Source organism: Cynocephalus volans, chromosome 16 (genome assembly GCF_027409185.1).
Source record: "Cynocephalus volans isolate mCynVol1 chromosome 16, mCynVol1.pri, whole genome shotgun sequence".
Taxonomy (NCBI): Eukaryota; Metazoa; Chordata; class Mammalia; order Dermoptera; family Cynocephalidae; genus Cynocephalus; species Cynocephalus volans.
In genome coordinates, this window is record NC_084475.1 from 23,683,177 (window position 1) to 23,696,148 (window position 12,972).

The 12,972-nt window shown below is 37.7% G+C and overlaps 1 protein-coding gene across 1 annotated transcript; it reads right to left on the reverse strand.

Moving 5' to 3' along the window:
- Positions 1-6,398: 6,398 nt before the first annotated feature.
- Positions 6,399-11,636, reverse strand: LOC134364684 (zinc finger protein 345-like). Its single transcript, XM_063080737.1, has 3 exons — positions 11,515-11,636; positions 11,175-11,267; positions 6,399-9,463 (listed from the first exon to the last, which is right to left on the reverse strand). The coding sequence occupies exons 1-3, from the start codon at positions 11,546-11,548 to the stop codon at positions 7,128-7,130; spliced, it is 2,463 nt and encodes an 820-aa protein (XP_062936807.1). The 5' UTR covers positions 11,549-11,636; the 3' UTR covers positions 6,399-7,127.
- Between the last annotated feature and the right edge of the window lie 1,336 nt (positions 11,637-12,972).

Sequence of the window (12,972 nt, forward strand, 5' to 3'; positions counted from 1 at the left end):
ATGATTCTTTCACTTTTGAATTATTGTGTGTAAAGGAATTATACCAGGAGAAAGTAGTAAGTTATATTACTACATATTGCTAATGATTCCTCCTTTTGGGATTGGTTTCAATAACATTATATATATATATTACATATAACATATACATTTAATAGCAGCTGCTCAGTGGACATGAGGCCAGGGTAGGAGGGTGGATCTTATCTCACGTCACCCACTCATTTGGCCCCTTCTCTGCATTGAAGCTGGTGGAGACAAACCTGAAGGCTTTGCAGATGCAGCTGTGCTCCCTGTGTGGGACAGGAGACTGCCCACCATCACTGATGGGCTCTCTTCACAGCCAGGGGGCAGCAACCATGTGGTAAGATGCATAGTTGGAGATCGAGAGGGCAGAATGAGAAAGAGGTGCTTACCACTTACCACCAGCCCACAGGCAGCTATTGCAAGAGAAGGACAAGGAGCTCCTGGAGCCTACCATCCAGCACCACCAGCACCTGCAGCACCTGCACCACCGGTGGGCATAGAGCACCTGTCACACTCAACAAATGTATTCTCCTGTCCTCTTCACTTTCTTTCTGTGTCTGTCCACTACCTCTTTTCTCTCCTTCACCCATCCCATTTCTTCCCCCATTGCACCTTCCTATGCCACCTCTTTCATCCAGTTGAAGGAAGACCTGACAAGTGTGGTGTGCAGGATTCTGCTCACGTCCTGAACATTCATGAAGAGGTTGGTCCAAGAAAGGTGGAAAGTCCTCATATTTGGTGGAAGGGAGCAAAACCAGCACCTAAATGTGGCTAGGGGACTGAGGGCAGTGAGAGCCATGGGAATCCTAAGAGAAATGTCGGCAAGATAGGGCACTCTTGCTGTGGACACAGCAAACGCAAAGACAAAGGCACAATGTTGGTTGGGTGAAGTTTGGTATGAGCAAGTAGATCGTGGAGATGTCCTAGCCCAGATGTCACCTCCCAAAGACAAGTCCCAAGTTCCTAGAAGTCCTTGAGGAAACTGACCCACAGCTGCCCACTGAGCATAAACTGATACCCTTCCAGGCCAGGAGGACACACTCAACCATGACCATTCCTGAGAGGACTGTGGGAAATAAAGACATTATTCTGGTGCAACCCACTTCAGCTGAGCCTGTGCTGAGGGAGACATGGAGGTTGGCCCAGCACTCCCAAGTCCCTGATTGTTTGTAACGACTTTGCCTTGCTCTACCTTCAGCCAGGACCAGAGTTTTCCTAACTTCTGGTTCCCTGGAATGCTGACATAAGTACTGATAGGTTTTTGGAGCTCCCAAGGTACAGCAATGAGGACTGAGAATCTCTCCACCTGGGCCTGGAGGATCTGGGACCAACCAGACTCTCACAATTTAAAAAAAAGTCAGTGCTCTGGGATCCAAAGCCAGTCAGTTTCGTGTTATAGTTCCCACTGGTTTACTGAAGAAAAAGAAATGTAATTTGAAGCTGTGTGTAGTTTTTCCTCTTACAGACATAAGACACATAACTGGCTTTTTGACAGGAACACATCTAATATATTCAGTTTGAAGAAAATCAACATCTTAAGTTGTGTACACCTCATGCAGTCTCAAATTCACTGATATGCTTTAACCCTTTTAAGGTCAATGACTGAAGTCAAGGCGTGCATCTGCTGGGTTCAAACATATTGATTTAAGGACAGAAGATCCCTTCTCTTGACAGGATCCCATGCCAAGTAAGCCAGTAACATGGTGGGGTTGAAGAGAGAGGCTCACCCAGGCTTCCAGACTGGTAAGCCCGGTTTCCACAGAAGAATGGAAGAATATGGTATGGTGGGAAAGTTTTACAGCCAGTCTGAGACCGCAGGAAACAAACCTAAATCTCAAATTCTCATTTTTCTAACTATGATATGGTGTTAACTACAGCTGCATTTTAGATGAAATGTTGACACACAATCAAAATAATTTTACATGCAGTAGAAACTAGAGAAGAAACTGAATAATGTACAGACTTCACATGTAAAAACTTCAATTTAGCTAATCTCATGGTTAGAAGAAATTTATACCATCAAACTGAAAAGCTTCTGCACAGAAAATAAAACAAATATCAAACTGAGGAGACAACCCAAAGATCCAGAAAAAACATTTGCATACCATACATCTCACATTGGCTAAATCTAAAGCATATACAAAACTCAAAATACTCAACAAAAATAAATGATCCTACTCAAAAAGCGAACAAAAAAGTGTATAGACCTTTCTTAAAAGAAGACTTGAAATGGCCAACAGAGGAATGAAAACATTTTCAACATCACTAATCGACAGGGAAATGTAATTTAAAACTATGATGAGATCACATCAGACCCGTTAGAACAGGTATTATCAAAAAGATAAAAGATAAGTATTCATGAAGGTATGACTACACAAGGTGTATTAGAACACCAATTGGGAAAGTAGCATAAAGTAGTCACAAAGCTAAAAATAAAACTACCAAATGATCCAGCAATCCCACTTCTGGGTATATGTCTGAGGGAACTGACATCAGTATGAGAAATGTCAGCCCTCCCGTGTTTATGGCACCATTATTCACAGTCAAAATATCAAAACTACAGAACCACTCATTAATCAATGAATGGATAAATGTTTACATATAAAATAAAATTCTAATCAGACATTAAAAACAAAACAAATTGTCAATTGTGGCAACATAGAAGAATCTAGAATATGTTGTGTTAAATAAAATAAGCCAGGGACAGAAAGACAAGTACTACTTAATTTTACTTATATGTGGACTATTAAAAAGTCAAACTAATACAAACAGAGAGAAGAATGAAGTTTACCAAAACTGAGGTTTAGGATGGGGCATAATATCAGTGGGAATGTGTTGGTCCAAGAGTATGAAGTTTCACTTCAGCAGAAGGAATAAGCTATGGTGATCTATTGCACAGCATGGTGAATAGAGTTAATAATAATGTATATTTCAAAGTTGCTAACAAAGTGGATTTCAAATGTTCTCACCACAAAGAAATCAGTGCATCAGATAATGAGTATGTGAGTTAGCCTGATTTCATAATTTCACAATGTATACATGTGTTGAAACATCAAATTGTACCTCATAAGCACATACCATTATAATCTGTCAAGTAAAACAAAATTAAAATTTTTTTAAAGACTTGTCCAATAGTATTAAAAGAAAAGAATACACTATATATTGAGCACAAGAGAAACACATTGAATTCAACAGTATGAACAGGTTGAAAGTTAATGGAAAGGAAAAGATATACAATGTAAACATAACCGTAACACAGATACGCCAGCTGACCATACTAATACCAAATAAACAAAATTGTTACTAGGAATAGAGGGTCATTGGTGACTGAAGTGTCAGCCATGAGGACACCATAACAATTACAGGCATACATGCACAAAACAAACAAGTCCAACATCAAATAAAAATAGAGAAGAAATTAGGGGTGAAACAGACTGTTCTATGTAAATATTCAGATATGTCAAGTGCAACTTTCAATATTTGATAGAACACCTATGCATAAGGCAGACAAGGGTATAGAAGTCTTGGACAACATTATAAAACAACTTGAATTTACAGTTATGTATATATAGACACAACTCCCAACAACAGAATACCCAATCTATTCAAGCCTTTGGAACATATTCCAGAAAAGACCATTTGCGATACCATAAAATATCTCCAATAAATTTGAGGATTGAAATTATACAATGTATGTTCTCTGGCCACAATAGATTTAAACAGAAAATTGTTAACTGAATGATACTTCAGTAGTTCACAATTACATGGAAGTTAAAGAACAAACTCCCAAACTACCAGTGAGCCATGAAAATGACACTAAAAATTGAAACTTTTTGACACTGAAAACAGTAACACAACATACCAAAATTTAAAAAGGGATTAGAGAAAAATTTAAGTTTGTAATTTTATACATTTTAGAAAGGAAAGTTCTGAAATCAATAATCTAATTTTCCAACTAAAAACCTAGATAAAAGAGGAAAATTAAACCTCCCGAAACAAAGAAGAAAATAATAAAGAGAAATTAATGATGGTGCTGTACTCTCTGCCCACTGTTACCAGAGATTTGGGGACAGAATGGTGGCAGATGGAAATGACCTCCCTGCCCAAAAAGATCCCAGAGACCCTGCTTCCAATCACACCTCACTTTATATGCTGGACACCATTTTGTCTTACTTGTTCATACCCCTCTTTGGGGCCGGGGTCTCCCCCACACCAAGGGCTCTGAGGGCAGACTGGGAGTCACCACAGTCTCAAGAAGGCTCCTTAGGTGAAAACAGGCTCTGGGCCCATCTCTAGGTCTGTAAGCCTACACACAAGCACAGCCATGCACAAGGCCATGCACAGGTAGAGTCAGGATTTACCTTAGTGGCAAGATTCAAAATAGCGCTCCATCATCGCAAATAGAAACACAAAAATTTCTTAGCTACACAGCATGTGGTACACACTCATACCTATGATTTTGCACCATTCCAAAATATGACGAATAGGTTTAAAAGATAAGTTTCCCTTCCAGACACTGCTTTTCACTGAGTAAAATAAGACCACTACTGTTCACAGCTGTTTAAATAATTTAAAACAGGTTGTTTACAAATATGTGCCTGTGGATTTGTGCATTCATGTAGAAATGTTTCTGTTCAACCCATACAATCACTTTGCATTAGCTTCAAACATCATAAAAAATCACCTTCACTTAGATAGTTTTGTAATACTGGTCATACAAATTGACCTAAAATAGGAGAGGAGGAAAAAATCTGGGCTGGCCCGTGGCTCACTTGAGAGAGTGTGGTACTGATCACACCAAGGCCATGGATTCAGATCCCTATAGAGGGATGCCTGGTTAGCTCACTTGGGAGAGCGTGGTGCTGACAACACCAAGTCAAGGGTTAAGATCCCCTTACTGGTCAACTTTTATTTGAAAAAATCGATGTACTGCAGTAATTTAGACAATATATTTAACAAAATATAGTGAAGTTAGAGTGGCAGTGAATGTCAAAAATCCTGAAGGAAGTCAGACCAAACTATTTATTATACTAAGTGTACATATTCCTTCTCCACAGTTATGCTGGGTTCCATTACGAAAAATTTTTAACAAACAGTTTTATGCATAAATGTTGCATGTGAGGTGGCTTTCTTTTGCATTGTAGGCTGTTTACCAAAATCTGTTTTCTTCCCACTCAATGGAGAAGCACCTCTCAAACTTCAGTTATGACAACCAAAAGTGTCTTCAGACAAATGTCCCCTGGAAGACAGTGTCACCAGTCATTTAAATATTGATAACACTCAAAATGTTAAAAATACTTTTACACTCCATTTATCATTTCTACTTGAAAATCTACATTTATTGCATAGTTTTCTCTTCATTTCAAATTCTGACATAAAAAGTGTTTCAAGTTTTCTTGAAAGCTTTGACACATTAAAGAGGTTTAGAAAGATATTTTACTTTATTTCCTCTGTTCAATGAGCTGTCCCAATAAGAAGTCTCACATTTATTGCATTCTTTCTCCCCATAATTTGATTTTCACCCAAACTGACTTGGGTATAAATGGTGACAACACAGGATTCTCTTCCCATATACAAGAAGTGGTAAATTCTCTCAGAAAGTTTATAAAATCATTTAGCTGGAGTGCACTGCTTGTGTTGTAATGCAAACAGAGCACACATAAAATAGCTTAACAGGAAATAATTTCTTATATAATATGTAAATGGACGATTTGGGATAGTGGTGAGAATATCCCTGGTTTCTTCAATTTCTTCTATTTTAAATTGGGGTGGATTTCTTTCACCTGTGGCCCCCAACTCCACCCAAGAGTCATCTTTATTCAGTTGCAGAGAACATGAGAAATCAGGAACAAATGAATGAAAATTTTTTTTTATTTTGTTGCCTGAACTGGAAGTAATGCTCACCACTTATATCTACATTCCCCTGAACAGTTAAATTATACAGTCATTCACCCAATCATGGAATGCTCAGATTGCAGGCTATGCAAACAAGAGAAAAGAGTGGTTTTATTTTAAAAAGACGTAGTCAGTTCAATCCATATAGAATTTCTCCCCTCTTTAAATCCTCTAATGTCTGCTATGATGTGATTCCTTTTTATTTTTATTTATTTATTTTGTGGCACATGGCTGGTATGAAGATCATTTGTGTTATGACCACCAATGTTATAAACAAAAATGCTCTAACCATAGCCAGCCTTGAAACTTTTGAAAAGAGATGTTTTCACACTCATTACACTACTCCTTCAATATCTGAGGGTTACACATCTGGTGTTTCAAGAAACTACTTACCAAACATCCTCAAAAATAAATAAGAATAAATGAAACACTTCTACAACTGAAAAACAACACGTACAACAATTGATGGAGTATTCACATTTTTTCCAGTATTATAAATAATCTACAACAGATGTAAAGGACACAGTAGGAAGTGAATTGGAAATACACAAACACTACACCATTTACAGAAGGGACTTGAGCATCAGCAAATTTTTACAATAGGGGGTCCTCAAGACATTCTTCAATACCTGAGGACAATTGTATATTTATAGCTCTTCTTGATGTAAGTTCTCTGATGTCTTGAGGTATTACTTCTCGCAAAATCTTTTCCCATACAAATTACATTCACTGAGATTTTCCTATGTGTGCATTCTTTTTTGTCCATTAGGGGGAATTCCAGTACAAGGCCTGTCATATTACATTCATAAGGAGTTTTTTCCTGTGTGAGTATCCTGATGTCTTCTCAACTGTGACATTGTAAACATACCTTTTCCCACATTCATTACATTCATGTGGCTTCTCACCTGTATGAATTCCCTAATGCATGCTGAGGGTTGACTTTGATTAAAAGCTGTTCCACATTCCTTACAATGATATGGTTTCTCACCTGTTTGAATTCTCTGATGCATGCTGATGTGTGACTTTTGCTTAAAAGCTTTTCCACATTCCTTACATTCATATGGTTTGTCACCTGTGTGAATTCACTGATGCCTGCTGAGGTGTGACTTTCAATTAAAAGCTTTTCAATTCTTTACATTCATATGGTTTCTCACCTCTGTGAATTCTCTGATGCATGCTCAGTGTGACTTTCAGTTAAAAGCTTTTCCACATCACTTACATTCACATGGTTTCTCAACTGTGTGAATTCTCTGATGCAGCCTGAGGTGTGACTTTTGATTAAAAGCTTTTCCACATTCTTCACATTCATATGGTTTCTCTCCTGTGTGAATTCTCTGATGCCTCTTGAGGTGTGACGTTTGGGTAAAAGCTTTTCCACATTCGTTACATTCATATGGTTTCTCACCCGTGTGTGTTCTCTGATGCTTGTTGAGGCACAACTTTTGGTTAAAAGCTTTTCTGCATTCTTTACATTCATATGGTTTCTCACCTGTGTGAATCCTCTGATGCCTGCAGATGTGTGACTTTAACTTAAAAGCTTTTCCACATTCTTTACATTCATATGGTTTCTCACCTGTGTGAATTCTCTGATGCAGTCTGAGGTGTGACTTTCGATTAAAAGCTTTTCCACATTCTTTACATTCATATGGTTTCTCACCTGTGTGAACTCTCTGGTGAATGCTGAGGTGTGACTTTTCATTAAACATTTTTCCACATTCTTTACATTCATATGGTTTCTCACCTGAGTGAACTCTCTGGTGAATGCTGAGGTATGACTTTTGGTTAAACATTTTTCCACATTCTTTACATTTATATGGTTTCTCACCTGTGTGAATTCTCTGATGCAGTCTGAGGTGTGAACTTTGGTTAAAAGTTTTTCCACATTCTTTACATTCATATGGTTTCTCACCTGTGTGAACTCTCTGGTGAATGCTGAGGTGTGACTTTTGGTTGAAAGCTTTTCCACATTCTTTGCATTCATATGGTGTCTTGCTTGTGTGAATTCTCTGATGCCTGCAGAGGTGTGACTTTAACTTAAAAGCTTTTCCACATTCTTTACATTCATATGGTTTCTCTCCTGTGTGAATGCTCTCATGCAGTCTGAGGTGTGACATTCGCTTAAAAGCTTTTCCACATTCTTTACATTCATATGGTTTCTCACCTGTGTGAATTCTCTGATGCAGCCTGAGGTGTGACTTTCGCTTAAAAGCTTTTCCACATTCTTTACATTCATATGGTTTCTCACCTGAGTGAATGCTCTCATGCAGTCTGAGGTGTGACTTTCGCTTAAAAGCTTTTCCACATTCTTTACATTCATATGGTTTCTCACCTGTGTGAATTCTCTGATGAATGCTGAGGTGTGAGTTTTGCTTAAAAGCTTTCCCACATTTCTTACACTCATATGGTTTCTCACCTGTGTGAATATTCTGATGCCTGCAGAGTTGTGATTTTAACTTAAAAGCTTTTCCACATTCTCTACATTCATATGGTTTCTCACATGTGTGAATGTTCTCATGCAGTCTGAGGTGTGACTTTTGCTTAAAAGCTTTTCCACATTCTTTACATTCATATTGTTTCTCACCTGTGTGAATTCTCTGATGCCGGTTGAGGTGTGACTTTTGCTTAAAAGCTTTTCCACATTCTTTACATTCATAAGGTGTTTTCCCTGTTGGAGTACACTGATGCATCCTGAAGGATAACTTGTTAAATGTTTTTCTACATCCATTACATTTGTACGGCTTATCACCTGGGTGAGTTCTCCAATGCATGCTGAAGGCTGACATTTGGTTAAAAGCTTTTGAATTTTCCTTACATTCATATGTTGTTTTACTTTTGTGAATTCTCTGATGCCTCTTGAGGGCTGATTTTTGGACAAAAGCTTTCCCTGTAGATGTTCCCTGATATGAGATATGGTGTGATTGCTTAATAATAGATTCCTGACACTCACTGTATTTATCATGCTTCTCTCCTGTGTGTATAATCTGATGTTGAGTAAGTCTAGCATTTTTATAGAATATTTTCAAACATACAACACATTGAAAAGTTTTCTTCCCTACCTGAGCTATCTCTTGGGCAATGACACATGACTCATTACAGGCTTTCCCATATTCACTATATTTACAAGTGGTCTCACCCATATGAATTTTGTTATATGGAAATATTATTGGCAATGTATTGGAGGATTGTCTGTTTCCACTATATTCATAAAGTTGCCCAGCTGGAATCTTAGGATGCTGACTGAGATGCTCATGATGACTGTGTGATTCCTCAGATATGTTATGCTCATAAGGTTTCTGTCCAGCACACATGGCATCTGTCTCTGGAAGAACTGCATTCTGACATTTGTTAAACTCCTCATGCCTCACTCCTGAATAGTTTTCATTATTTATAACCAGATTTAAAGTATCCATTGAATATGCATTCACTGATTTTCCTAACTCCACTCTCTCCTCAGCTGATTGGTTGCCATTGATGATTACACCTTGCCACAAGTATCTACCATGACTTTCTTGGCTCCTCTCAATTAGGTCGTTGACTATCTGGACATCTGAAATGACAAAAAAATACCCATATCCATGAACCACACATAAGCATATTTTATTGCATGCTCATGTAAATGTAGAGAAGTTTCTCCCAACTGAAGTAATAAAAGATTTTATAAAAATCAATAATGCGTACTGTTTTCAAGAGTATATGGGTTTTCATTATACCAACATAATGTTGTGTTGTATTAATATATTTTTGTACATTATGTCACATTCTTCTTTGCTTCTTTATTCACTTTTGTTTTTAAATCATAATGAAATACTTGATATTCCTTACCTTTTCCTTAATTGTAGATTTTAAATAATTGCTTATCACCTTCCATTTGTTTTCTTACCCTTTTAAAAACTCTATTTTATTACTACAGTTTTACCCTATTTTATCTTTATAACAATAGTGGTTATCTCCTGCAGGTCTTTTTCTCATTCTTCTGCTTTCAATGTGGCCAGGTTTTCCATCATTGGCTACTTTCAGGTGCAGAATGATACAATTTTTCATCACATATGGAGGAAAATGACTTAGGTTAAGAATTTTGCATTAATGTTTCTACACACTTTACTCTTCCTCAGGAAGTGGCTATAGGCATGTGGAAGTTTTTCAAATAAAATCTCCTTTTTCCCACCCTAAACAGAGCCTCCCACAAATTACTCACTTAACCTGACTTCCGGTGCTTCAAAAAACCATTACTCTACAGGAAACTTCAGTCCACCCCTACAGACACCTTGCTGGTCTAAAATGTTTGGTTCTCCAACCAGGGCTTTGCCCGCCATCTTTGAAAAGGTGCTGTTCACTCCTTATAAAATCAACCTGTATCATCATCCCAAACTCTGGAATACACACTCCCACTTGATAATTCATTGCTCATGAAAGCTTTAGAATTATACACTGGAGCATTGCATGGCTACTATGCTCATAAAAAATAGAGTCTCCTGGACATTTCTAAATTTCTTTGTTATTTTAAAATAATTTTTACAAAGAGAAGAGAATAGTAACTTCAAATTCCACTTCCAAACAGCAATCTCAGACCCTCAACTTGAAAGCCTTGGTTCACTTGACCTTCATACCATGAGTCTCCTGGTTCTTCTATAAAATCCAGAACTCTCCTTTTCTATGCCCTGTGCTAAGTCTGTCTCAGGTCCATAATTTCTGATGTGGTGGTAGAGAAGGCTCATACCTGGACCTCTTATTTTCCTATCAACTTCCTATGTGATATCCTACTCTATTTTGGGGTTCTGCCAAGAATCACCAACAAAAACAAGGCCGGTACCACATGCAGCCCCTAGATCTTGAAATCCTCAGCCTGCAGAGTAGAAGAGTAAGACATAGAGTTTGTTTCTTCCTAAATTACCCAGTTACAGATATTCTGTTTTAAGAAACACAAAAGGACAGAGTCTGAAGAACCATGTCCATGAGAGTGTAGGACACGAGGGCAAAAGAGAATATTGAAAAAGTGAATAGCAAACATAAATGTCAAAGAAGAGAAATGTAGGGATTATATTTTAGGAAAATACATTGTTAAGATACAGCAAAATAATATATGGAGAGATATAGGTATGAATCCATCTGAGAGATTATATAATACATGTGTTTGATGCAAGGAGATGAGCCTGCCTCAGCTCCTGGACCTGTGGCAATATAGCTAGAAACAGCTGAACACAGCCAAGATCTGCTGGGTTTTATTCTCCCTGGACTCTGCCCAGGATGTGCTTACTAACCTGGGAGGCTCTGGTTTGGGTGTTCTTTTATTATCCATGGCTCTGCTCCTTTCTCCAACTTGAGGATCATCTCAGGTTTACTAAGGCAGTACCCTGTTAATGGGAAGTAATATAGGACTTTATAAAACTGCAAAGCCAGATCCTTGGAAGAATGAGAAGAGCTCAGCTCCAGAAATTACACAATAAAGAGGCCAGTTGGGAACATTTGTTAGATGGGGATGACGTGTTTTTCATGAAATGTAATTTTACCAAATAGTATAAAACCCTATAAACACTCCTATTTTTATAAAAAAAAATAACAAAATATTTCTCCTCAAAATTACTGGGGTGTTTCACTCACCCAATGACACCAGGTTGCTGTAGGTCTCCAGCATCACATCTCTGTACAAAGTCCTCTGAGCATCATTCAAGTCCCTCCACTCCTCCCAGGTAAAGTCCACAGCTACATCCTCTAGTGACACCAACTCCTGTAATGGCACATTGATCTCAATTCAAGCCACCAGCCCTGGGTTGCAAAGTAGGAATCTAAGTCTTCACACTTCTGTGTGAGGATGAGTGTCTTATGTATTAAGGTGCTGCTTTTCTATTCTCCATATAGTGGAGGGGGAAAAAACCCAGCAGGAATAATCCTGTCACCTTAATAATACATTAATTGCCAAAAATATGATCACAAACTTACCTTATAGCTATGAACCATTCTTCTTGTTAGTTATAAAAGTATGAATAAAATGCTCCTTCTCCAAGAAGTTTATAATGAGGTTTGAAAACGTAAGTAAAATACATACGTGGACCAGTGTGTCAGATTAATAAATTTTGACAGAAGTTCAATAGAGAATGGGGAAAGAAAGACAAAATACATTTCTATGTTGCATTCTGTTTGCACTCCACTGAAATGACAAAGATGTTAAGCTCTTCCATGTGAACCACATGTTCTTATGAGTATGAGGCAACAGTAAAACTGCAGTCACAAGAGCAAAGGAAGACACCCCACATTAATGGAACTACACATGGCACCATGTCTATGTGAAAGCCCATGGGTGGTGATAACAGATACACACACTATTAAAGAAACACATTATAGAATGCTTCTGCATTTAAATATTTTTCTCTTTCAAAAAGGGAAACAGTATATGCAATTACTGTTTTTTAAATACTTGTAAACTGAAAGCATATACAAAGGCACTCCAAAATTTCCTTCCCACATGCCAAAGGATTGCTTGTGTCTGCATAAGAGTGAACACTGCCCCTTTCTAAACAAAGAGGGTAAATAATGTGGTTTTGTAAACACAAATCAGTTACATTCTAGATTTACAATTTAATAGTCAACCGTGAGAAGGACAATAGAAAAAGCCTAGAGAGAATCAAAGCAGAAGAAAACAGGGTGGTTGAAGGCCAGCTGCATTAGAATAGAGAGCAAGGCTGGTTAGCTAGCTCACTTGAAAGAGCATGTTTCTGTTCACACTAAGGTCACAGGTTCAGATCCCCATACAGGCCAACCAATAGAAAATAAATAAATAAGTAACATGGTAAGAAGCATACAGAAGAGGAAAGTGATACAGAAACAAAAAGCATGAGGACACCGTGGTACTAAATTCCTCTGCAGAAAATAAAAGTGTTTTACTCTCAAGCTCTCTACATAATTACAGCTAATTAGGTACTGGCACTGTAAAGTGTAGCTTTTAGAATGACAGAAAAATAGAATGGGCAGAAATAAAACAGACTCGAATACATTATACTTGAAATATCTGTGGGAATGTCCAATTTGCAATTAGATACATGATTCCAGAGTTCAAGAGAT